The sequence below is a fragment of the Pygocentrus nattereri genome, chromosome 29 (genome assembly GCF_015220715.1).
Source record: "Pygocentrus nattereri isolate fPygNat1 chromosome 29, fPygNat1.pri, whole genome shotgun sequence".
NCBI lineage: Eukaryota > Metazoa > Chordata > Actinopteri > Characiformes > Serrasalmidae > Pygocentrus > Pygocentrus nattereri.
The window spans coordinates 20,008,209-20,035,435 of NC_051239.1; the positions used below are offsets into that span (position 1 = coordinate 20,008,209).

The 27,227-nt window shown below is 41.8% G+C and overlaps 1 protein-coding gene and 1 long non-coding RNA gene across 2 annotated transcripts in view; both read left to right on the forward strand.

Annotated features, from left to right (window-relative positions):
• The first annotated feature begins 5,148 nt into the window (after positions 1–5,148).
• pcbp2 (poly(rC) binding protein 2) lies at positions 5,149–18,600 on the forward strand. The gene is made up of 12 exons (XM_017683754.2): positions 5,149–5,310; positions 11,990–12,142; positions 12,710–12,742; positions 12,943–13,059; positions 13,805–13,936; positions 14,054–14,182; positions 15,111–15,185; positions 15,298–15,339; positions 15,490–15,562; positions 15,640–15,695; positions 16,359–16,528; positions 17,438–18,600. Exons 2-12 carry the CDS (start codon positions 12,050–12,052, stop codon positions 17,472–17,474), a joined length of 957 nt encoding a protein of 318 aa, XP_017539243.1. The 5' UTR covers positions 5,149–5,310; positions 11,990–12,049; the 3' UTR covers positions 17,475–18,600.
• Positions 18,601–19,577: 977 nt separating this feature from the next.
• LOC108411946 overlaps positions 19,578–27,227 on the forward strand; it is a 30,311-nt gene continuing 22,661 nt past the window's right edge. Inside the window, exons 1-2 of the long non-coding RNA XR_001856602.2 lie at positions 19,578–19,753; positions 19,878–20,217. This is a non-coding gene — a long non-coding RNA (uncharacterized LOC108411946). The remainder of the gene's footprint in view (positions 19,754–19,877; positions 20,218–27,227) is intronic.

Here is a 27,227-nt window from a genome sequence, read left to right on the forward strand (position 1 = left end):
CCTTGGTCTTCCTGATGTCCTTGTCAAACAGCAGAGCACAAAGCTTTTGTGCTCGCTTGAAGCATGACATAATGTCAGACACGAACGTCTGGATTTTAACTTCCATTTCTTCCACCCATTCCTCTGTAATGCTGTCAGAGCATTTGAAATCTTCATCATCTTGTATCCCCTGTAGCTCTTCGGCTGAGGGAAAGAGAAGAGACAGTAGGAGACAGATGCATAGAGAAAGTCACGGGGCAAATCTGCGGCCTGGTTTTCATGACTCTGCTCAGTGAGAGGTGTAGTAGTGCATAGTGCTAACATTCTAAATATATATAGTTGCTACTAGATAAACATAAAACTAAATAATTGAGTGAAAACCTGTGAATTCAGCACAATATGAACTCCAGCCTGTTCGGTTTGTGAGAACGGTACTGAAATTTGATGAACATGTGAATTGTCTCCAGCACAGTCTTCTTGAAATCCAGAAAAATAGACAGAAAAATAAAACCAAAGGGTTACACACTCTCGCTGACTTTGCCTCCCAAATTTGTTATTGATATAGAACTGAAAAATAATGATCCCACATTGTTGACACCCAAGGAAAAAACAGAGTTCCTTGACCTCCAAAATCCCAATGGAACCCCTGGTGAAAAAACGTGTTGGACAGTTTTTTGCCTACTTATATTTTCTACAATGGATTTTAAAATTGTCTTATTGATTTTTAAAGCACTAAATGGCCTAGCACCTGTGTATCTCACTAAATCCCTGTCACTTTATGTTCCAACATGTGATTTTAAACCTGCTTTTTTTTTAACCTCCTCCAAATGGGCAATCGTGAGCTGGAGGTTAGGGATCCAGCCTCATGACCGGGAGGTCGCCGGTTTGATCCCCAGAGCTGACAGTACGTGACTGAGGTGTCCTTGAGCAAGACACCTAACCCCCAACTGCTCCCCAGGCGCTGTGGATAGGGCTGCCCACCGCTCCGGGCAAGTGTGCTCACTGCCCCCTAGTGTGTGTGTGCTCACTAGTGTGTATGTGGTGCTTCACTTCATGGATGGGTTAAATGCAGAGGTGGAATCCCCCTGTTGTGGGACTAATAAGGGTCTCTTAATCTTAAAAGCTAGTTTAAACTACAGAAAGAGTGGGGAGGCTTTCTTCTATTGTTATGCCTCTTAACTCTGGAACCTCTTACAATTAGACACTCAAGTTTAGCACACGAAAAAATGCTGTTAAACAGTTAAAATACTGTTGTCATTCATTTTATTTACCTTTAATTTTGATCATTTAATTGTTCTTGATTCTCTTCCTATTTCTGCTTTGGTTGTGTTTTTTTTTTTTTGTGTGTTTTTTTTTGTGTTCTTTTTTTTTTTCAAGTGTGCTCACTGCCCCCTAGTGTGTGTGTGTGTGTGCTCACTAGAGTGTGTGTGGTGTTTCACTCCATGAATGGGTTAAATGCGGAGGTGAAATTTCCCCATTGTGGGACTAATAAGGGTCACTTAATCTTAATCTTTTTAAAAGATTATTATAAATTTTAAAGCACTTTGAGCTGTTTTGTGAGTAAAAAGTGCTCTATAAATAAAACTTTATTATTATAATGAACAACAAGACTAACAACAAAATATGACACAGATTGGCACTCTGCATACCAAGGATGAAGGAGCTTAAAAAGATCATTAAATGCAATGACTTGTCTCTACAAACAAAGATCAGCCCTGTCTAGGCTACAGCCTTTTCTGTGGTTCTTTGTGGACACAAAAGCTGGACAGTGAAAATATGGGACAGGAAAAGAACTGATATCTTTGAACTGCAGTGCTGGCAAAGACTTCCGAGAGTCCCTTGGACAGCAATGAAAACAAATTGATCCTTGACTAAATCAAGCCTCATGTCTTATTTGAAGCCTGGATGAATAAATTGGAAAAAGCAGTTTAAATGCTTAGAAAAGTCGAAGGTAAATGACAAAGAGCGACTTTGCCAGCAACAAGATTAATCAAATACATCATGAATAAGCCATTAAGAGGCCTAAAATAGAGGACAGGACATTTTGAAGAAAAACTACTCATACGGTTGCAAGGACTCAGAACTAATGACCGCACTGAATAATAATCGCATGTGAAATTAGACAAATGAATTTCAGGAATATGGGGTCCCAGTTTTACTCACCAATGTCCTTTAACCACTGCAGAACCCCATCTAGTTCATTTTCCTTCTCAAGGCTTGACCGAAAAAAGGCATAGAGCATTTGACTGCGTTTCTTGTTCTCCTCTCTATCAAATAAATACTCATTTTCATCTTTTAAGTTCTCCTCCTGAAGGCGGGGGGCCTGATTCACTCTGTTCTGGATCACCTGCAGCTGTTCTGCTATCTCCTGTGAGGGGAAGGAGAAACGTTTGGTCTCTTTTCAGCAGAGGACTAACCTGCCCAAGTTACCTATAATGTTCACTGTTATTTTGTTTTTTATATTTGAATAGTAAATAATTGCCCTACCTGTTTTGCTCGTGTCAGCTGTGCACTTTCAATCTTCTTCAATACAGTCTCAACAGATGGGGGCAGTTCTTGCTGTGAGTAGCTAATGTTGACGTCACTCAAGGCAGGTTTCTCATCCATTTTATTCTTCATAAAATGTCTTTTTCTACACATGCAAACGTATAGATGTTATACAGACAAACGTATTCTTTAAAAAACCTTCTCTAAAGAAAATCTGTAATGGTTCTGACCAATTTTTCCAGGACTGGCTGATCTAAAACGATCCAAAGCCAACAAACCCCTGACTCAGGCCGGCTAGAGGCGCTGTGAGATGTTATGGTCTGAAAGCTGGTTGTGTTCTAGAACATGAAGCCCTGAAGACGAGGTTGTGAGCACTCAGAGAAAGCAGGAGGCCAAAAACTCGTATTTGATCAGAGCCAGTTTAAAAACGAAGCATTTCTATTTTCCCAAAACAGAGCTGCAGAACGCCAGAGGGCTAATGAGTTAAAAACGGCTTAAAACGAAACATTAAACTTGTTTCTAACATCTTGAGCTGGGTGTTTCTTTCATTTGGTGAAGTAGAAGGATGTTTCATTTAAAAAAAAATAATAAATAAATAAAATAAAATGAAATAAATCAGCCGTCTCTTTCTGTTTGGTCAGTAGGACGTTAGCATTACAGTTAGCACGAGCGCTAACTGGCTGCTTGTGCACCATAAAGTCCTGTAACTGTTCTTCAAAACCACTTAAAGTGTGACAGCAGTGTTGAAACTCTGTGCAGTGATGTGTTTCAAAAATTAGTCCATTTCATACATAAAAATGTTTAGCCATTAACAAACGATATGATTTTGCACAAAAGCCATAGGAACCTTCATTTTTGACTCTCCGGCAGCGCCCTCTAGCGTCTGGAAGGAGCTGCCGCGCTAACGGCCGGCTCATGCATGAAGTTTCAGGTTGTAACAAATGTAAAGTTTCAACACACAGGAGACTGTTGGTTTTCCCTGTTTGGACACAAACCCAATATAATTATGCACTTCTTTAGCCAGCACCGGTCACTTTATTAGGTACCCCTTGCTAGTAAAAGACTGGACCCCCTTTTGCCTTCAGAACTGCCTTAATTCTTCATGTCAGACCTTCAACAAGGTGTTGGAAACGTTCCTCAGAGGTTTTGGTTGGTTATTTGAGTTCCTGCTGCCTTTCTATCATCTGGAACCAGTCTGCCCGTTCTCCTCTGACCTCTCACATCAACAAGGCATTTTCATCCACACAACTGACCGCTCACTGGATATTTCCTCTTTTTCGGACCGTTCTCTGTAAACCCTAGAGATGGTTGAGCGTGAAAATCCCAGCAGATCAGCAGTTTCTGAAATACTCAGCTCACTCGGTCGCAATTGTTGGTGGCTGACGTCACTTGTCGGTGACGTCACACGCGACGGTGCAGTAACACCAGTCTTGTGTTTATCTGCGTTTTGTTCAAAACAGCACTAATAGAATATAATTAGAATAAACACAAATCAACGCGTGATGGAGTGTGTTAGCTAAAGCGACAGGATCCAGACCTCATCTGCAGAAGGTGCAGAATTCACGGTTTTACCGTCCAACGCCTAACCTAGTTAAGCTAGTCTGTCCTTCACTGAACGACCACAGTTAAACGAATCCATCCCATGACTGGGTTCCCCATGACGTCAGGACCTGCCCCTGCCTTATGACTGTATTATTCTAACCAATATAGTAATAACTGCTTCAAAACTTCACGTTGTTAGTGTTTTACTGTGTTTTTGTATGTGCTGTAAAGTTTTGAGGTGTTTCTACTGACAGAAACACTCAGTCAGGATAGATTAATAGACCATAAGACTTTTGCGTAGTGTTTGCGTAGACCAGTAATCATGTGACTGTCAATGCTCATTGCTACCCCTGAAACAGCCTGTCTGAAACCACTGTTTATTTTCCTTTTAAAATTCACATTTCTGTGGATTTCCACTGATAAGATCGACCATTCATTGTGCTGTGGTATGATTTATTTATGACACGAGTAGGCCATGAAAAACGGCCAATCTGATGATCACTTTAAAGGAATATTAACATACATTTCTGAGAAGCGTTTACGTCACATGTGTGACAACCGGCAGATGCTCTTGTCCAGAGGTTGGTGAAGTCTCGCCGTTTTGCGATGTCACAAAAACCAGCTCCATTAGGCCTACATATATCCACCGATTCAGCCTCCTGCAGTCGAGCTCTGCCCACTCACACTCGCGTTAAAGGACTGTTGAAGCGCAGTACAGCGCAGCCAATCAGAGCAGAGGTCATTTACATATCACTCTCAAAGACAATAGGGGATAAGAAGATGTTTTTGTCGTTACATTGGCCCGCACGAACGTGGATTTAAAGAGAGGACAGAAATAAAACGCAGGAAAAGGTGGGAAATTGGCCCTTTAAAGCTTTTAACTTTAACCAATATCAATGACACGGTCACGAGTGAAATCGAGAAGTGGGTTTATTCAAGCAAAGCATGTATTAAATACACACGGCTGAACCGGCGGTCACCCTGAAGTCGTGCAGGTCGGCGGAGAAGCGGAGAGCCGTTAAAATCCGCTCACGTCCAGCTGGTGGCAATAAGCGCGATTGTTCTGATCTCCAGGCCGCAGAAGGAAGCGGCGGGGCGGGGATGTGACGACAGCGGTGGTCATGGGTGAAAGTTGATTGGAGCGCATTTTGTTGTCTTTGTACAGAGAAGAGTGGAGTCTGGTCACGCAATTGTGTGTCTTCCCTCTTCCCCCGAATCCTCTCAAAATTCCCTCCCGAACCTTTCCCCTTCTACCCTCTAAACCCTACCCCTCCCCTGAGCGCGTCGGCAGGGTTCGAGCAGGTAAGGAGAACCCAGGTAGTCCGCTTGTCGGCTTTTATTCTCAGTATTTTTTGCGCAGCTCCGAGACCTGCGAAGATCCCCGGACCCTCGACTAGGCCGCTGCTAGCACTTCGCGGCGCGGATTAGCGCTGCGCCACTGGCCGCAGGAGCTCGCAGAGCCGAAGACGTCACTGGTGTTGACGCTGTAGCTAGGCAGCGTTTTCGGTTGACGATGTAATTATTTTTAATTATGGAGGACTTGCTGAAGAAGCTGGATGCGTGAAGGTTTAACGGGTGAATGTGGCTATCTGGTTAGCCTGTTAGCTTGCTAACGGCGGCTAGGTTGAGCAGTACGTTAGCCAGCTATGCTAAGCTAAGCTAAGGCGCGCGAGTCATTGACATGAGCGCAAAATGGATCACGATAGCTAGCTAGCCAAGCAGCTAACGCGACCGATCGTGTTATCTTCGACACGAAACGATGTTGCGAGCCCAAAACGTCCTAAGCTGGTGCTCACTGGCAGCGCGTGTTAGCCGAAGCCCGTCTGTAAAATCCAAGCGCTTTTAACCGAGTAACGTTGCTCGATTGAATCTCACTAGTTGGACGCCTAATGTGAACTAGTTAGCTAGCCTAACCAGCCGGATCTCTGTCAGGGTATTAGCGGTTGCTGCTTAGCTCTGGGGTTTCATATGGCGTATTAATGCCCGTTTGCTCTGGGCGAGTGGGCCCTGCTATTAAAGCGGTTTATTAACGTCTTTAAGATTTTAGCCTTTCGCTTTCCGTCGTTTTGGGTTTACTAGGTAAACTAACTACCCAGCTAGATATCTCGGTTATCCAGCCGTCGGACTTGAGCCTCTTTCCTGAGCGCATGTTTCGTTTTATCGAGGTATCCGGGCAGAGCGTAACGTAGCTTACACTTTGCTAACCCAGATAAGCGTAGCCACGTTTATTCTTGCGATTGCCTTATCGAGGAGCCAAGTTGCACCGTTTCTGCCGTTTACATGCTCAGAGTAGTTTAGATAACCTAGCTAGGTGGTCTCGTCCGAATGGAAGGCGTAGCCGTGTTACACGCAGCCCGGTAAACGCTTGGCCGGTGAAACGGCGTTGAAATCGCGTACCTGACTGCCGTTTAACCTGCGCTATATTAAGGTTCAGAATCAAAGTTGAAAAGACGTCTAAACTTAGCCACGGAAAAAAACGACCAAAATAGTCGTTAAAGACGTCATTTTAAGGTGTTTTAAGGCCGTTGATTCAGCAGTGAAATCGCGCAGCTACATAGCTGCTGTTAAATGTTTTATGGGAGAAGTTGTTAAGTTAGGTAGACGTTCAAGCTCAGCTGTTGAAAAGAATAACGTAAAAGTGATTTTAAGACGCTCTAAAGCCTTGAAAAAATATAAATACACTGAAATGTACTACCAGAGTCACCTAGCAGGCATAGTTTCTGGGTTAAAAGGCGTTGAAAATGCAGCGCTTTACCGTGAATCCTGTACTGAGCCGTTTCATGCTTAATACACAAGAGGAAGCCTTTTTACTGATATATAGAATCAGTGTTTGCATATAGAGCCATATACACCACATGATCTTTCGATGTGAAGGACCTTTTCGCCATGCAGAGTTTTCCTATAGTTAACTAACGATTTTGATTCCAGTGTAAACGAAGCAAACTTTGTTAAATGGAAACTTTATTGAAATCCTGTAGTTATTCTTAAATTCATTTGTGGAACATAAAACTGGACCATGAACTGTTTCAGGACTATGGCAAAGATCCTATGTGTTAATTCAGGAAGATTTTTCACCTTTGAGCCATAAGCTGTGTCAGTAGTTTGTATGATTTTTGACGTTTTAATGTAGAGGAAATCAAGGTAACGTATTTAACAAGACAAAATCATGTTCATTTTAGTTTCTGAGGAGTCAAATAAGGAGGGAAAGCTCTTCAGGGGGCATGCTCAGTGATCAGCCACCGCAGCATCCGTTATTGACCACCCAGGTGTGATTTTAAAGGGGGGTGAAAGATGTTTTCAGAAAGGATTTAGGTGAATATTGACTTGTTTGTTAGAAATGTTAGCTTCACAGCTCTTTTGCTAAACTAAAGAGACAAATTGTGGATACCAGTTATATCTTGGCTAAATGACTACGTTATGGGTAAGTTTTATATTTTGCTGAATCATTCCTCTAAATAGGTTCTTAGTCATAAAACGAGTTATGTACGGTTTTCCTGGTTAACGCATTACCTTCTACTGTGTTTGCGTTAGTGCTTACTTTTTTAACTTGTGTGCACAATTTGACCACTGCCAGTGTGGTGGTGTGGCACACAGTCAAACCCAGTCAGCTTCTGAAACAAATTTGCTCTTAAAAGGTAGTTAATGCAGTAACTTTTCTCATAGTACATTTCACTGTCTAATAAAAACTCGCTAATGACTTCAACTTGTGTAGCCAAAGCTGATGAACGAAGCGACATCTAGAAACGCAGCTGTAGCTTCATTCCAAAGTAAAATATGCTCCTGCAGTTTAAAATGAGCCTCGAACTATTAACACATGCGGCGACAAGCGTGGGTAATGTAGCTCAACATAGCTTAATGGCTAACTTTTACAAACGAGCCTGCGCAAAAATCCAGGCTGAACCCCGACGTAGACGTTATGCTTCATGTAGGTGTTAATCCTGATCCTTACCATTATTACTGCGTTATAGTGAAATGTCTATGAACGGTATTAACTGGTCACCAATGAACTGACTTTTTAAAACAGACTGTGGACGTCCGACTCTCATAACATGTCCCTGACTGACCCGCTGTCTCCAACACGCTTTGGACGTCCACGGACGTTCTGTTTACTGGGGGTGGTTCACTACCCGCTAAAGGGGAAATTCACATTTGATGCGTTATTGTCATCCACTGAGTTTCTGGTGCTCTGACAACCCATCAAACAGTTACACTAGCCCTATTTTGGGTTTGTAGGGAATGAACTCATAATCGTGTAACGTCAGTCAGAAGCATGGCCAAGTGTGGCGTTAAGCTTTCGTTTGTGTTTCTGATTTTACTCATCGCTTGCAGGTTTACTGTGGACACGAATGCACGATTTCATGCTACTTGCGACATCTTCGCAACTAGAAGGTTTATGGTGGAATTGAGCCAGGCAGCTAGTTACATTCCTGGTTTTCCGTGCCATTGAACACATGTAGTAATTGTAGCATTATTTCATCAGTGGGACCTGGTGCTTCCCCTGTGGTTAAAGTTCATGTGTCTGCACGATGTGCTGTAGAATTAGCAGACCGGTGCTGCAAGTCCCAGGAAGGATAATCAGGTTGATAAATCTTTATTTTCTGCCTGAATTGACTGACTGAAATTCCTAGCTTTGGCTGTGTTCAAGAGGGCCAGGAGTAGGCCATAATGACTGACCTTCTAGACAAAGCTGGACAGTTGTGTGGATCTAGATGAAGAGGCTATATTTTCAAGAGTGACTATTAAGCAAGGATTAGCACAAGTAACATTGCCTTCTGCAAATTCATTCCTAATGAGAGCAAAACCCAGCCTGATGGGAGCTCCATTACTTCTGCCACTATCCCTGGTATCAGCTGTGTTTCACGGCTTGTTTTGGAAGCCTCAGTAGATTTTTGGCCTCTTCAACCAGTTGTGCAGTAGGTTAAACAGCTCTTTTATATGCAGTTTAAATGTAGTGTAATTTGTGAGCCAGATGAAATTACATTATAAAGGCTATGTTTTTAGGATTTTTAGATCACTGCTGGGGGTGGAGGGGCACTGGAATTGGGGTTTTTCTCAGGTTTGTCTTTTCTTGTCCGTCCTGCTGTTTCTGAATATTTGCTATTGTTAACATTGGAGCTCATAAACTAACCTTGCACTTTTCACTGGCAGATTTTTTTTCTTCTTTTGGTGACCGGCTTGTCTGTGCTCTTACTTTGACTTGAGAGGAGGTAATCGTTGCTGTGCTTTTGGAACCCATCGCTAGTCTAGGAGCTCGCTGCACAGTTCGGCAAACCCGTCTGTGGGTTGTACTGAAGTGTTGTGCCCTTGGAGACAATGAACCTTTCTAAAAGCCAGCATTTGGCCAGGCTCGGTTCTCTAATGCAGGCAAGTGGTGACCTCTGCTGCATCCGTATCAGACTGAGGTGCGGACGTGCAGTGGCAGCACAGATGTGGCTTGTGCCCTCTGTGTTTAGCTTCACAAGATAGCAGTGTGCCAGTGTGCTGTAGTTAGGGTTTTTTTTTTGTTTTTTTTTTTTTTTTAAATAGGCTTCTGTCTTTTCAGTCCAGACATTTCTGGTTTGTTCCATCAACAAAGTACAAGGCTGCTCTGAGGAATTGGCAGCTCCCTCTGGATGTGAATCTTATTTGACACAGTGGCCAACATGGAGTTCTGCTAAGGCTGGGCAATGCTGTCAAAAGCTTTGCACAGTCGACTTTGATATAATTTGGTATGCGTAGTTACTATATGGATCAACTTATGTTTTTTTTTTTTTTGTCTGCATAGTATTTTTAACATGGATGAATATACAAAGCTTAATCGTTTGTTATACAAACTTCTGAACTTTAACCGTTATATTTAATTCATAATTGTCTCAATGTCGCAGAGTTACAATGCAATTTTAAATAGTTAAAATTTTAGCTTTTGAAGAAATTGGCTTATTTATTTGGGCTGTTTTAGTTTTAGATCAAAATAAACACAACTTGCTGTCTCTTAACTGTCATGCTGGTTTGTGTTGAGTGAATGGCTAGACATCTGCTTCCCTGTGTAATGTAAACATGTGTGTAAAATGCAAGTTGGCAAGTTCTACTGAATTAGAAGTTCAAGTTTGAAGTCTTTGCTACTAAAACCGAATTTAGGAGTAGAATGGCATAATCGTTTTATTGAAAAATAATTTAAATATGCATTATTGATATTGGGAAAAGTTGGTGTTTATTAACAAGGTTTTTGTTGTACCCCATGTACTGTTTATATGTGTGGAATGACGATTGTGTTTGTCATTCCCGTGTCTTTCATCTCTTCAGATTTACTTCACAGGGTTGTATGTGCCAGTTGTAATTTCCACTGATCTCTCCCTGACGTCACTAAAGGAAGTCCTGTTTTTCTGGCAAAGTTCGTCTCTGGGCTGTAACCCATTTAAGCCACTCTTAAATATCTGTAGCAATGCCACGTTTGCTCAGACTACACATACAGATTTTGAGTTGTTTAAAAGCATTTTTCCAAGTGTAGTGTCCACTTGGGCAGCCCCAATGGGTGCCCTTATTTTTGCAATATGTGCAGCGGTTGACTGGTCACCTCCTTGCATTTTCATTCTGCTCTGCTGGGTAATTGTGGCCTTGTGGGTGCCAAGTTCCTGGCTTGATGCTTTGGCTCATTCATCCGTGGGTGGGTGTGTGCTTCCTTCTAATTCTGTTGGTATTTGGTCATTCTCCATGAAGAAAACGGCTCTCTGAAAGGAAGTACAATATATCCAAAGCTAAAACTTTTAGAAAAGAATATATGCATCATAATCCATTGGAAAGCATTGGGCTATTTTCAGCCTATTGGGTAATTATCTGGTGCCCTTCCAGAGAAGCCAATCTCTTATCATGAACAAAAGGCAAATGGCACTAAGCAGAGTCATAAATAAAAAATGAGCATGGCGTGTGCTTCGTTCAGTTTTATATTAATATTCACAGCCCTCTGAGTGACGACCTGTTGTGGGTCATGATTGTAAAATATTTTCAGTCTGCTGGTAACATTTTGGTTAAATTTTTAGCCTTGTGGCTTGCAGTAATTGTATTACGGTGTGTTGTTTTTGTTTGTGTTTTTTTAATCCATTGACATTTTAACTGACCCTTTTGCCAAGTGGGAACTTGTGTGTATCTGCAATAGAAATCTGTTTGCAGTCAGTTGAATGTCAGCTAGTCCATGTCCATGAGTGTTACCAACAGGTCTAAACACAAACCTTCTGTGATCAGAGTTGGCTGGGCACTAAAACGATAATCACAATTTAACTTTCCTCAATATAACTAAAATACCAAACCTCATTTCAGTATAAAAGACCGTTCCACGTTGTAGCAGCAGCCCTGGTTGTTTTCTACTGTAAGGAAAGCAGCACTACTCTGCTGTCACCAGGAGAGGGAGCACTGCAGAGTTTTCCGACATGAATAAAGGGGGGGCAACGAGTAAAATGACTCACCAAATATACTTTAGCGATGTCTGTAACGTAGAGTTATACATTCCCTGTTTGTGTGGAGCGATCGGCAATCTGTTCTCCTGTGACCAAGTGCAAGTGATGAAGTGGTGTAACTATACTGTCCTACAGCAAGCTTGCCCCTTTCCTAATATCCTAACAAGCTTTAGAAGCGTTAAATTGCACCTGCTGGATCTGGAAGCACGGGTTGGTTAACTTTTAATGCTATATTTCATGTAATTGAATCCTACCAGTGTGGCCTAGACGTAGCTGCATCTGTTTAGTGTTGGTAATCTCAGTCATCTGTAATCAGACGTTTCTCAGATAGGTGATGGAGACTTTTGATTGCTTCTCTGAAATAATACCAAAAATGGAACTAACTCACCCCTGCCTGCGAAGAGCTCTGTGCCTTTCTTCATTTGATCTTAATTTGTTTCTTGAGAGCCCATTTTTATCAGAATGGATTGTTTTAATGTAAATATGTAACTTATTAACATTTACAAAACACATGTATAAGTTAAACTGAGATGCTATTGTGTCTGTAACAGGTTTAGCATCGGTGACCAAAGAGCATACAGCGGATCCAGGTAGATCTCCAAAGCACAGGGATGGACTCTGGCGTGATTGAAGGTGGACTCAATGTCACTCTCACCATCAGGCTCCTCATGCATGGTAAAGAGGTTGGCAGCATCATCGGGAAGGTCAGTTTCATTCTTTTTCTCTGAAGCCGTTAAATATTATATTGTGTGCTGTTTAAATGCTCTGAAATATTTTGTTTAAAAACTACCAAGCTTTCTTTTTTTTCTGAAGACCATCTGAAAGTAGGCCATCATGCTAAAACTGCTCAGCCACTCTACTGCCCCACAGGATGAAATGCACAACCAACATCACAATGTGAATGTGTGCTGTTTGTATGTTTCTATTGTTTGGTGTGGTGGGTTTTTTTTTTTTTTTTTTTTTTTTTTTTTTTTTTTTTTTTTTCCCCTCTCCTCCCCCCCTTTTCTTTTCTTCTCTGATACCCAGTCAAGAATTTTCTGCTGATACTTGCCCCATACCATCTCTAGTGTTCATACTGAAAGATGTTTATTCTAAAACTCTGTCCCACAGAAATGGCTTGAGTTTATGCTAATGTAAACAGAGCATTTATTGTAGCCGGTAAAATTTTTCCCTAATCAAATATTTGAACGTCTTCTAGCTCGCATGTCTTTGTTTTTGCTGGTGTTTTTTGAAAGGAGTCATATTTAACAGGCTACTTTTTTCCTTTGCAGAAAGGTGAATCTGTGAAGAAGATGCGAGAGGAGGTGAGAGGAACCACATCTGATTGTTGCCTAGGTTTTTAGCCAACTTAAATTTCTGGCATTTTAAATTCATACTGTGAATAATGCACATAACAGTTCAGCTATAATGACTGTTTTTGCATAGAAAAGTTTCAATAAATAGCTGACCCAGATACTCACTGTGTCTCTTGCTCTTATTCTCTTGCTCCTCTTGTCTCCTGCAGAGTGGTGCTCGCATCAACATTTCTGAAGGGAACTGCCCAGAGAGAATCATCACTTTGGCAGGGCCCACAACTGCCATCTTCAAAGCCTTCTCCATGATCATTGACAAACTCGAAGAGGTATACATTCAACACTTTTCTCAAATGCTTCTATGTGGTAACAATTATGTCTGAAAAGGGGGTGTAAACCTCTGACCTTAAAACCATTTAATTTTATATAGATTCTTAAGGAAGCAGTTTGTAGCATCATGAACTAACAGGCTTGATTTGTGTTGGTAAAATTCAGAATTATATTAAATGCAATGTGTCTGCAAATGTTGCTGGAGGAAGAGTTCAAACAAATTGGATATGTAATTATTAAAAATGCTTTTTGTTTATTTGAAAATGGTGAATGACTGTTTTGTTAAGCTAAAAAGAAAAGAGTATACGTTACTGTATATTACGTCGAATCCTTTGAATCACTGTTGGCTTGTTTAGCTGTGTGGGTTGGGTCTTTGTGATAACAGCCACGGGACTGGAGCACGGAGCGCGTTTGAACCATCAATAAGTTAAATGACAAATGTCCGTGTATCTTCTCTGTGATGTCCTTGATCACGCTTCACTTGAAGCTGAGACTCTAGTGAAGCGTTTTCCACTTAAAGAGTTCAGTGAACTGAAGTGAGCCGAATATAAAGGTGTTTCTTAGGACAAGGTGACTGCCCAGGCTCGGCCGTTTTTAACAGCCATTTTAATGTGAAATGAATGATTTAGTAAACTCTTCTTCTTTTAATCTCATGAATTTGGCTGGTACCACAGCACAGTGTTTGTTTTCCTTTTTGCTTTTAATTTAATTTTATTTATTTATGTGTTTATTTAAATCTTTTAGGACATCAGCAGCTCCATGTCCAATAGTACAGCCACCTCTAAGCCTCCTGTCACACTGCGCATTGTTGTGCCTGCCAGCCAGTGTGGCTCTCTCATTGGCAAAGGTGGCTGCAAGATCAAAGAGATCAGGGAGGTAGGTAAATTCTCTCTTACCGTCAGAGAGACTGCTCTATTTTTACTTTCTCTTAGTTGCATATCAGTTAGCATTTCTTGATCATAATTTAAATTGGTGTGTTCTGTGTCTCTCAAGTCAACAGGAGCTCAGGTACAAGTGGCAGGAGACATGCTGCCTAACTCCACTGAAAGAGCCATTACCATTGCTGGGACGCCGCTGTCCATCATTGAGTGTGTCAAACAGATCTGTGTGGTCATGCTGGAGGTAAACATATGGGCAAAGTATACATATTAGTTATGCTGTTGCATGTGATTTAATTTGTCTTGAGATGACCCCATATTTAAAATAAGCATATAATATTCTGGCCAAAATTGTGTGTTTGTCAGATGCCTGAATGTCTTGACTTGTTAAAATGCCCACAGATCATTTGTCATAAGCATTATAGACTTGGACAAGATCTTCCATTTCTGCAATATAAATACTGTAGAGGCTAATGTTGTGATAACTGACATCTTTTGTAACCCTTACAGTTTATGAGAAGGCCTTTCGTACTAGGTCTAGTACAGTCACTCATTGTAGCAACAGTAATCCACTAGTAATTTGGCAGTTATTGAGCTTCTCGTTTCCTTTTTTAAGTTTGAGGAACTTTGTTAATGCTGAATTGTTATTTCATGAACTTGCCACAGCTTTGTATATTTATACAGCAAGGCTTAATGCAGAATCCTCTTAATAGCCTTCACTTTGTGCCTCACTTGTGTTCACTTTCAGTGGCGGCTCTACATGAACATTTGTGGAGTTTGTAACGTTCAAGTAACATTCTTTGATACTTGGCAATTTTAGTGAGTCAGTTTAGTAAATATTTCAGCTTGAAGCCCAACTCCTAAAATTACTGGAGCCATATTCATATTTGTGCACAATGTTTCATGCATGTCATTTTGAATCATATGTATGAGATTTTGCTAGCATAGGTTTTGATGGTGCACACAGGATCCCTGAGGAGATGAACGCAGCTTTATAATAGGCATCTGCACACACCCTAAATATCATTCAAATGGCAATTGTCAGCTGAACAAACATAAATGTATTTATTTTTTAAGATGGCACAGAGTATTTATGTCGGCCTTATTGCAATCACAGTAATCCATTTTATGATCTCTGTAATTACATGTGTGTGTTTTATCCTTTTACCCAGTCCCCCCCCAAAGGTGTCACCATCCCGTATCGACCTAAACCCTCAGGTTCGCCTGTTATCTTCGCTGGAGGACAGGTGAGTGTCCTGCACTCGTTCCTTAAGAGACACAGAGCCGACTTTCAGCTTTACATTTTTTTTGTGGAAGTTATTGTTATAAAGATTAATACTGACTGTCCAATGCTTGCAGGCATATGCGGTGCAGGGACAGCATGCCATTCCCCAACCTGATGTAAGACAAACTTTCCACTGTGTTCACACCTGAAAGACTGCAATCTTTGTTTTCTGGAGATAATACTTTTGCTGGTATTCAATAAAAGGAAATGACTTTTGTATAAAAAAGAGAGAGAAATGACTTTTTTTCTTTCTCCCTCAATCACAGCTCACTAAACTTCACCAATTGGCAATGCAGCAAAGCCCATTTCCTTTGGCCCCAAGCAGTCAAGGCTTCACTGGTGAGTGCCCTCGAGTGAACATTCCTTCCTTACTCTGTTTAATTCATTGTATAATTGTTTGTTTGTTGTTTTTAAAGCTGGGATTGATGCCACCGCACAGACTGGCTCTCATGAACTGACCATTCCAAATGACGTGAGTTGCTTTGTGACCGTCTCGCCGATGTTGTCATCGGTTGCCTATCATGACTGAGATCATATTTGGTAGAGATGCAATGGTCAGATATTTTTATTAGTATTATCTCAGTAAGGGTAAACATTTATCATATTTTATTATTTGCATTATTAGCATGATTGTTACAAATGTTATTGGTGCTATTTGTGGTTATTACTTTGCTTTTGAGTTTAATGAAGCCTTATGTAATAAAGGCATCACTGATCAGTTATTTTCATAGCCTGTTCTAATTCAGGGAATCCTGCCCGGTCACTGAGCACTGGAGAGTTCTGTTGCTGTTTGACAGTTGGTTCAGGACCACTGAGGAAAGAGTGACTTAATAACCACAGGCTTAAAAACTGTGTGCTAGTAGCGACAATCTAGCATTTCGCTTCATAAACATATTTCCCTGCTGAACATGTTATTGGAATGACTTTACCCTTTTTTAAATATATTTTCTTTGATTGGTTAGTCGTGTATTAAAGGGTTGCACCCGTACCTTTTTAAGTGTCTTCTTGAATTGGTCATTTGTTAGAGGAGGTATTGGTCTGATTTTTAAATGTAGAATATTCAGCTGATCTGGGCACATGTTAGTGTGAAAATGAATGGGGGAGGCACTTGTGGTTAAAATCTCTTCTCTTGCAGTTGATTGGCTGCATCATTGGCCGTCAAGGTGCCAAGATAAATGAGATCCGTCAGATGTCGGGAGCGCAGATCAAGATCGCCAACCCTGTTGAGGGCTCCAATGATCGCCAAGTTACCATCACCGGCTCCCCTGCAAGCATCAGCCTGGCCGAATACCTCATTAATGCTCGGTAACATGCGCATATCTCTGATATTGTGAGAAAGTAAGCAAGTTGATTTCTCTGTCGGGAGTTCGCTTAGCTACCCAAAATAAAACGGCTCTACATTTTCATTACTAGTGAACTTGTGTTCTTACAAAATGAAAGTACGGTTAGGGAAAGATGCATCGGATCTTCATGGGAGTTACACTCTGTAATCCAGTAGTGAAGTGGGACTGTTGGTTCTAGATCATTTCAGGACAAAATGTGAACTTGGCCCAAAAAAAAAAAAAAGAAGAAACTCACCACTGTCACTTTTTGAGCACTGGCATAGAACTGCTGTTTTCAATTTGTGTCAGTTGACTCGCACATCAGTGAGGTTACCACTCGTATTCAGTCAGTGCTAAAGAGCTACAAGAAGGCTTACAGTGACCTTGATCTCTTATTTATTTAGTGCCCCCCACCCCCTCAAATTTAGCCACATTCATTGAAGTCAAAACTTGATTCCACTGTCAATGCGTTGGGCCTTCAGTTCAGCTGGTGTAGTCCTAAGTCATTGGAGAGCTCTCTTGGTTTGACACGGTGTGGGAGGAAATACTTGGCCATTTTTTTTGTACTGCGTTTTAAGAATTACACACTTATTTCCAACCAAAGCAGCAATGGATTGAGTAATACTGTAACATTCGGATAGCTCAAAAAGATGAGATAACTAGGAATGAATGGGTTCTGTCCATTTTTCTTCCTTAGTTTTCAGATATCACGTGTGAAGGCCTTAAGGGTTCCCCCCTGCTGTAACTTTCTTTCTAAAAGTCTGTTGTCTTGCAGCCAAAACCTATTTTGCCTTATTTGCAGGTTTTGTCTGTGAATAGAGACCCAAGTTTTTTGGTTGATGGTGTATGTTTTTAAACATGCTCTTACGCAGAACTCTGCTTTCTCTTGCAGACTCTCTTCTGAGGCAACAGGACTGGCTGCAAACTGATCTTCTCAAATGACTCATCTCCATTAGACAGTTACCCCCCACCCCCAACTTCACACACGCGCACACACACATACACACACACGTGCGCACACTCACTTTCTGTGCAAAAAAAGAAAAAAAAAGGCAACCAAGTATTCTCAACCTAGCTTTTGTCCTCACCCACCCGAGCTGTGCTTCATAAATATATGCTTCATGAATATATTTTCTGGAAGTAAATATGCATAGGTATTTTATTTATTTATTTCATGGACGTGTTTTTAAAATCCCTTTTGCTTATAGTTTTTAACTTTTTTTTCTTTTTTTTTGGGTTTTCAATGTATATCCTGTTGTACACATTAAGATTTGAAAGTAATGGGGAAAATCTGAAGAGACAAATATCCAGTTTTTTTGTTGTCAGATTTTTCTTACAAAACACATGGAAAAAATAATAAAAAAAAAAACAGTAACATGATAAATCCACAGCTTTTTCCCTGTATCATACAAATTTGTCTATTTATTTTAATTTATATCTAGGAAATGTTTTGGGTTTGGATGAATTAGAGCAGACAAGCTCATCGCCTGTTACCTGATTTTGTTTTTGTTTTTCCCCCTCGCCTTTCGTTATCCGTCACCAGTTGTGGGGTGTTTCAGTGGACTTAAGACTGCAGTGGTTTTGTTGATAAAATTTTTTTTTTTTTTTGGGTCAAATATTTTGTCATTCCTGTATGTTTTGTATTCTTTTTTTCCCCTCAGAAGTTGAAGGCCATTTTGATAAAGGGATGGGTAAGAGTGTCTTGGACGTTTCTGATAAATTGATAAATATTACTGATATAATAATGAGTTGAAAATATTTCTTTTAAACAGAGAGAATATTTTTTTTAACCTATTGGGGTGGGGAGCCTGCAAAGGATTCCAAACTGACTCATTGTTTATATGGTGCGACTGATTAATCAACTAGAAAGATCATTCTAGAAGTAACACTAGTTTCCTCTTTTCTCTATTTGCTTGGTTAAAATTTTTATTTTGTAAAGGAGAACCTAAAACCTTTTTTGTGCACGTTTTCAGAATATTGTAGATTTGAAGTGCAACAGGAATGAAGAATTATAAATGCAAATTAAAATGATGTGAAATGCTGAAACAACTAAAAGATGGCTTTCTTTTTTTGTTTTTGCTTTTAATCTCAGATCTGTCAGGTTTATGGAGCCATTCATAAACCTATTAGATGCGTCCTCTAGTTTTTTTTGGTCCATGTGCCCAGCAGCTTTCAATCTTCGTTCATGTGTAGTTGAAATCTTTCAACTGGAAAGGAAATGGGCCTGTGATTAGGGGTCACAGTCTATAAATCAATCCACTAGTCGGTGTTGTGGGCAGCAACTGACAACAGGCTGGAGGAGAGAACTTAAAAACAAAGCTCCGAGTACTTTACTAGTATGTAAATGTTCCCCGAGATCAAAGCAGCTCTGTAAGATGTGTAGAAGTGATGAGAAACGGGCTCGCCAGGCAGACTGGAAGTTTTGGGAACAGCATCTCTGATGAAGGCCTTTTTGGCTGGCGTGCACATTGACCACAGCCAGAGAACTTGTAGAGAGGAGAATTCCCACTTTCCAGGTTTCTCCCGAGCGAGTCCAAAATGAGTGGGTTGATGAGAAGCTTAGTCATTCGCATCACACGTGGAACGAAATGGCGTATTCAAGGTCCCAGTTAACTCCCAGCAGTAACAATAAACAATACACAGAAGGTGCAAATAACAGCAGCATGAGTTCAAGGTAGAAGGTGCACATCTTAATACTAGTAATGTATAGAGTGACGTGTAGGGGTGATATAGTGGAGGCACTGGTTCAGTACAGCACCACAGGTAAATAAGTGGACATGAAGTGCCATTGCAGTGGAGTTTAAGAGTCTCACAGCTTCAGGGAAGAAGCTGTTCCTCAGGCTGGTTGTTTTGCTCTTAATGCTCCACAACCTCCTACCTGAGGGGAGCGAGACAAAGTGTGTATGTTGGATGAGTGGGGTCCTTCATGATGCCAGTGGCCCTTTTCCTGCATCTGGAGGTGTACATGTCCATGGTGGTGGGAAGGCTGACTCCAACAGTCCTCCTTCACCACCCTCTGCAGAGCTTTCCTGTCTGCCGCAGAGCAGCTTCCGTGCCACACGGTGGTGCTGGAGCACAGAACGCTCTCCACCACAGATCTGTAGAAAGAGGAGAGGACTGACCTCCTGAGTCCAGCACGCCTAGCCTTCTGAGGACGTAGAGGCGCTGAGGTGCCTTCCTGATCAGGCTGGAAGTGTTATTACTCCAGGTAGGAATAGAGTACCTATAGCTGGAGACCACTTCCACTGCAGATCCTCCGATATGTAAGGGGGGTGGGGGGGGTGGTGTTGCCCCTTCTGAAATCCACAATCATCTCCTTTGTCTTCACGTAGATGCAGACATTGTTCTCACTGCACCAGCTCTCCAGGTGTTCCACCTCCTGCCTTTAGCCAGACTCATCACTATCTGTGATGCATCCCGCCGCTGCCGTGCCGCCCGCACACTTTACAGTATGACCGCCTGGATGGACAGTTATATGTGAGCAGTGTAAACAGGAGGGGGCTCAGCACACAGCCCTGAGGGGAGCCGCTGCTGGGGATGATGGTGGAGGAGATGTGGAGGTCCAGGACCCAATGACAGAGAGAGGTGCTCAGTCCCAGTGTGTGGAGTTTGTAAGCCAGGGTCTGGGGAATCCACGAAGAGCAAACGGACGTGAGAGTCCTTACTCTCCAGGTGGGTGAGGGCAGTGTGGACCACATGGGTGGGTCCCCAGTGACGTCAATGTTGGCTTTGATGTGGGTCGTGATGTTGAGCATTTGAGCAAAATCGCAGTTTATAAACGCTTAGACGTTTTTAATGTAAAAGACTGCGGTCATTTCCTGAACTCAGAACAGCACAAAACATTTTAACACCGATGTTTTTTATTCTTAAGAGCTTTTAAACTCGAGCTATAGGAGTTTAAAACGGCGCTTCATGTAGGGCCATGACGTCAGTGAGCGCGGACAGCCAATGAGCTGCCGCGCTCGCCCATCAATCATCCCACTAGCAGTAAGGCCCGCCTCCTGCTGCATGAAACCCGTGTGCTGTAGAAAAAAGGAAATATATAGATTTCTTTGGCGGGGGAAACACACCCTTTTGCTTTCTAAAGCTAAAGAAACGTTCTGGACGAGTGATTAGAAACTATTTTAACTTTTTGGTTTAGCCGTTAAAGTGCCATTTACTCCCATTCGTAACAAGTAAGAGAATTCACAAGCAAGTTGGTGGTTGGATAGTGTACACTTCTGCCTTAGACTGGGGTTCAGTCCCCCACCAGGGTAAACACCCTACACTACACCAATAAGAGTCCTTGGGCAAGACTCCGAACACCGCCTTGGCCTGCCTGTGTAAAATGATCAAATTGTAAGCCGCTCTGGATAAGAGCGTCAGCCAAATCCCGTAAATGTAAGTTATTAACCTTGTTAATTACTTAACAAGGTTTCACAGTTTGTTACTTCTTACAGTATAACAAATATAATACTAAAAATGGGAAAAATATAAACTCCATCCATCACAAAAATTAACAACAGAATTTAAGCCTAATAACACTTGGCGTTAGGTTCATACCACTTTGATGCTGGAGAACAGTCAAGTGCCTTTGCTGTTCTGTTCTTCCCTTGTAATTTGATGTTATTAGGCAAATGTCATTTCCAGAGCAGCATTTAAAGAGGGTATGGAAAACTGAATAAGAAGTCAACTTGGCGTAGCTTCATTAACTACCTGTCGCTGCTGTCAGAAGAAAACTTTACCTGGCTCTCTGAGATAAAGATTTATCCACTTAAAGTTTGCCATTCAGACACTTTAACCCGTTGTACGTTAAGGGGGCGCCGCAGAAAAAGAACTGGACAGTATGACGCGTGCAGACAAATGCTCTGTTATTTTGAAACAGGCGTTTCAATAGCAGGAATTGCCAACTTCAACACAATAACACAGGAGGACAGGACACACGAGGAAGGTGGACACTTCAACATGTCCAACACACTTAGCCCACCCTCCTCTGACACAATGACAATAAATAGCCACTCTTTCACTAATATCAACAACCGCAACAATAACTGTCCTTCATTAAAGTAGGAGTATGGCACCTCCCGAGAGACACTTTGCATGGCCACAACTCCTGAGCTCCCCACAGCAGTGCCGTGGAGGCCACAGTACATATCACATTTATCTGCATGTCTAGGAGGAATGTTGCTAATTCGGTGCCCAACTCTGCATATCCCCTTCACATGTAATACTTTTGGAAAAGCGCTTCTAGTGTTGTTTTTGCTCACATTTCTTCTCATTAATTTTTTTTTGTTAGCAAAGTGGTTTTATTTCATTCTGTGCAAGTCACTAACACATTCTGCCATTCCTTAGTGACCAGAGAGATAAGGGGGTGGATTAATGTGGTATAGGGGTGGGTCTTATAAATGACTGACAGGAGGTCAGTGTAAACACAGACAAACCCTCTATGGATCCTCAAGCACATAATACACGTATTTGCTTCAACATAATACACATTTTTCAGGTTGTTGTACCAGTAGTACCAAATACTCTGACAAGCCTTGTAATGCAGCTTTATTAGGCAACCAAACTCCAGAATGTCACTGAACAACTCGTCTCTTTTCTGCTACTGTCTTCTTAGAGTTGTTAGGGGTTGTGTAGTCATGGGCATGACTAGTAGACAAATCATCCACAACTAACATGTATTAGTAGCCACCCACACTAGGCTCCAAATGTGGATAGTTGATTGAAAGGAACCTGTCCCCCGATGACGCCCGATGACTGCTGGGATAGGCTCCCCGCGACCCTAACGGAGAAGCGGCTTGGAAAATGAATGGATGGATGGATGGATGGATGGATGGATGGATGGATGGATGGATGGATGGATGGATGGATTGAAAGGAGTGCAACTCTTAGAACCCTTGATAAAGCAATACAAGACTTCTCTAGTGCCTCTCATATATCTAATGTCTATAATACATGGCCTGTCGTGTGGTAAAGTACGTAGATCTACATCCTTCATTTCACTACACGACAGGCCATCGATGAGTAAGTCCACAAATCTCTGACAAGTGGCCCACTAAACGGTAAGAAATTCAAGTTTCCTGGAGTGGATCTGTGATTTCTTTTTACGGGTATGCAGTTTATTGAGCCTCACTCAATGACTCAGAGCTTTCCCTCTGTTGTTGTGGTACAGAATAAGCCCTCTGTGTGAAATGCGGTCCTCTGTTGTTCTCATGGCCGCCCTGCAAAAGCTTAATTCAGTCAAATTAATCAGTTTGTAGGTTACAAGACTTGCTGTTGCAGGAAAAATCCTCAGATAGGCTTATTGTCAAGTAATAATAACACATGAAACCAGGGGTCCTCCTTAGATCCTCAAAAGTAGCATACCCTGTAAAATACCCTGAAGTCCGCAGGGTCAATATGTACGCTAAACAGCCCACATAACCCACCTCATTCTCTAGTAACCCACATTTATTTTTGACCTTATCATGGTGGAGAGTTCTCAGGATATTTTAAGCCCCTTTATCTGGCTTATTCTGAAATGTCCAAGCCAACCACTCAAAAACATGACTGGCACATTGGTTATGCAGAAGGGGATATGAACCTGTACACAGAGACCCCATGGGGTGACCCCACAGGGACATCCACTGTAGGGTGATGCTGAGATTTGGGTCACTGGTGTCAAGTTGGCTAACTGACTCTCCGTTGAAGCCATGTTAGACTAGATGTTTGCCATTGACAGCAAACACTCTCCAACTTTTTTACAGGAAATGGAAAATCATACTAATCTGGTTGAATTTGCTCAGTTTAACACTGGGCTTAAGGAGTTGTTGCTCTTGGTAGCTATTCATTGGCTGATATCTAGCCTGCCTTTCTTGTCCGTTCCTACATTCTCAGACAAAAATGTATTGAACTGTCACAGGGGTGGTACCCCTAATGTCCCTGAGGGGTACGTCTTCAGTACCTTTAGTAAAGGAACATAATTGTACCAAAACACATTGCAAATATACACTCACCGGTCACTTTACTAGGTACACCTTGCTAGTAAAAGGCTGGACCCCCTTTTGCCTTCAGAACTGTCTTAATTCTTCATGGCAGACTTTCAACAAGGTGTTGGAAACGTTCCTCAGAGATTTTGGTTGGTTATTTGAGTTCCTGTTGCCTTTCTATCATCTGGAACCAGTCTGCCCATTCTCCTCTGACCTCTCACATCAACAAGGCATTTTCGTCCACACAGCTGACCGCTCACTGGATATTTCCTCTTTTTCGGACCGTTCTCTGTAAACCCTAGAGATGGTTGTGTGTGAAAATCCCAGCAGATCAGCAGTTTCTGAAATACTCAGACCAGCCCGTCTGGCACCAACAACCACGCCACGTTCAAAGTCCCTTAAATCCCCTTTCTTCCCCGTTCTGATGCTCGGTCTGCACTTCAGCAGGTTGTCTTGACCACCTCTACACGCCTAAATGCAGTGAGCTGCAGCCGTGTGATTGGCTGGTTAGCTTTCTGTGTTAACAAGCAATTGAACCTAATAAAGTGGCTGGTGAGTGTATATTTTTTGTTATGGAGACTGGAGACTGGAGACACCCTTCCTCCAGGCTTTTATTTTATTGTTCTGTTTTAAAACATTCGGTTATGAAAATATGTATTTTTTCCCCTGGGGAAAAAACTTACTAAGGTACAAGTTCACACCCTCAGTAGTGTTTTTAGGACAGCTGTGTTTGGTATGGGCTTGACTAGAATGTGTCTGAGGGCATTTGTATTGAAACTTTTTTTATTCCTCCTGTCAGTCAGAGTTTTTTCAGCAGTCCATTTTTTCCTGCCAGATTAGGAAATATAATTTTTACTCATTCAGTATTTATAATGTTCTTTTTTTGCAGTTTCTTTTATTTCATCCGTATTTGTATTGGTTTGGCCTGCAAGCTTGTTTGCTGGACAGCCATTTCTTACTGTAATTGATAGTTTCACTCTTATTAAATCTAGAGTAAAGTTGTTGAAAATGAAATAGTTTTAAATGAAAAAAACTCAGTGACGCTGAACGAAGAGACATTTTGTAGCTGAACAGGTCAGTTTGCCTTGGTGAAACAGTTGAACTGACTCACTGACACGAGCTGGAATGCCTCGCACTAGTTTGGAGAGTGTGAAGGCTGTTTTTCACTGCATTTTAATTTCAAACCGACCTGATGGCGTGATCTTTGCAGCTCGCCTACAAGTTCTACAAAGCAAATTGTCCTCTAGTTTGAACTTCTCAATGCAATCAAGTGAAACGCTTCACTTAGGAGGCCTTTTGTGTTGTATAAGAGCATTTAGCATCTCTTTTGGTAGCCACATAAATTCAACAGACTTGGCTTGGATTTAATAGCCACACACTGGCTAATACCACCGGGCAGTGCAGTGGAAATACGTAGTGCTATGAAAAAGAATTCACCCCTCACCTGATTTCTTCTGTTTTTGCTAATTTGTCACATTGAATGTTTCAAATCATCCAACTAATTTAATATAAGATACAGATAACACGAGTAAACAGCTTTTAAACAGTCATTTCATTTATAGAAGATAAAGATTTATTCAAAACCTTTATCACCAGTGTGAAATGTACTTGGTGAAATAATGTTTTAACCCATACGATTTCCATCCACTGCTGTGAGACCACAGCAAAAGCAGAAGAAACTAGTCTTAACTAGATTGTGAGACTTGACAGCCATGCAGGTTAGTCTCGTGCGCTTGTGATGAGCCATTAGGCTAATTTTCTCATCATGTCCTGTAAATATATTAGCGTTTGAGGCCAGAGGTGTGCATCAAAAAAGAGGACACTGAGGGGAGGAGGGCAGCACAGGGCAGACTGAAGAAAGCAAATGCCAACTTGAAAATAAAGCAAATCATCATCTTGAGTCACACAAAAGTGACTTAAGCTCCTTTTGAATATCACTGACGTTAGGGAGCAGGCCCTGTGAGATGTTTCTCCAGAATGTAATCTTGACATGACCTGTTTCATATTTCATGTATCTTTATCATGTTGTCTTGTTGGTGGCTCTCGTGCGCTTGCTGTCTGGTGGACATTAGCTCTACTGCCACTCCTGCCATTTAAACAGCTCAGCACGTATGAGGTCAGTTTAGCTGATGAGTATGTCCTGCCCTGGTTTGATACTACAGATTCTTTGAACAATCTTACTCTGCGTGGTTGAGCTGAAGTTCCTGATCAGTTTGTTTGTTTAAGCTATAACAAGCTGATATCACCTACCTGACCCCATGGATCCAGGATTCTCTGTGATGTAGAAATAGGCCTCTTACAGAGAAACGGTTGTCAAGCCTTATTATAGTGGATTGGGTGGAGTTTTAGTGGCTTTTAGTGTCCTGTTTTGCAGTAAGAGAGGATAGACTGGGTATGAGTATATATATGAGTATACACTATAATTCCAAAAGTTTGCAGACACCTCATCCAGCTGATATCAATGTTTACATATTACATGTTAGTTTTAGGCCAGAATTTCCCTTGGCCCATATGACATATGCAGATGAACCAAATCACAGTGAAACATGTCCAATACCATTTACTGTGACTTCAGATCAAGCAGGTGGAAAGCTTTTTAAAAGCATTGCATGAGCTTCACTCACTGTGCAGTTCTGCCATGCAGTTAAATCTATAGGCAATCATTACAACTCTCCTCAACACCTCTAACTGTCCCAGAGCAATCAACATCAAGCACTGTTGTGAGAACCTCAGCGAGTTTCATCCATTTCAAGTCAGCCTTTTCTATTCACTGTCAAGCACTGGTAGTTTTTTATCAGCCATAATTCTTAATAATTCAGTAATAATAATTCCAATGCTTTTGGGTTTGCAGTAGCCTATGCCTCAAGCTAGGACCCCTAGCTCTCTGGCCACCTCATCTGTCTTACATGAACATGGGACATGTTGCTTCTTATCTTGGGGTGGAAGGTTTAAATATCAGGACCATAGCCACTGGTCCTAGTGGTGCTTTCAAATTTCTTTTACAGATCCCCAGGAATTAAATAAATCTGAACATCTGGACTAAGGTCTGTAATTGTGGACTCCAAAATGCATCTATATGGTAGGTGGGCTTGATAAAATAGATGATTAGTTGAGATACAAGTTAGTGGATGGGGGCACCACTGAGGTCTGCCTGCCTCTGAGGGTGCCACAGGATGCTTGCCGGCCCTTCAAGCATCATGACTCGCTGTCGGCAAAAGTTTATAAGCTATTGACCAGACTTGGGCTTGGCCAGCCCCTCAGGTTAGTGTCCATCCAATCTTTTAGTTTTATGCCAGGCCAGCCTTCCTGTTTCCTTTCTGCCAGTTTCCTATCAGGCCAGCCTCCCAGTTCTGGCCCAGCCTTCTGTTGTGTCTCATGTCAACTCTCCTGTGTAGCCTCATGTCCAGTTTCCTTTTTTTAAGTCCTTCCCTGTCTTAAGTCCCCTCCTCCGTCCAGCTGCTGCTGTACTGTAGGCTGTGCCTTCTTTTCCTGGGACCTTCCCCCATGACTAAGGACTCTTTCTTGGCTAGAAGACTTGGCTGACCTACACTACACTCTGGCTACATTGGATCATGGGTAAGAAGGACCTTCCCCCATCACTTGGGATTCATTTATTAATTGTTGATTATGTATTTTGTTATGACTGTAAAGTGTTCTTAGGTTCTCTTCCTTGGGAGCTGTATGTTGGTGGGGGGGTTGTCTGGGGGCTGGTGTTCTGTCATGGTTCCCTGG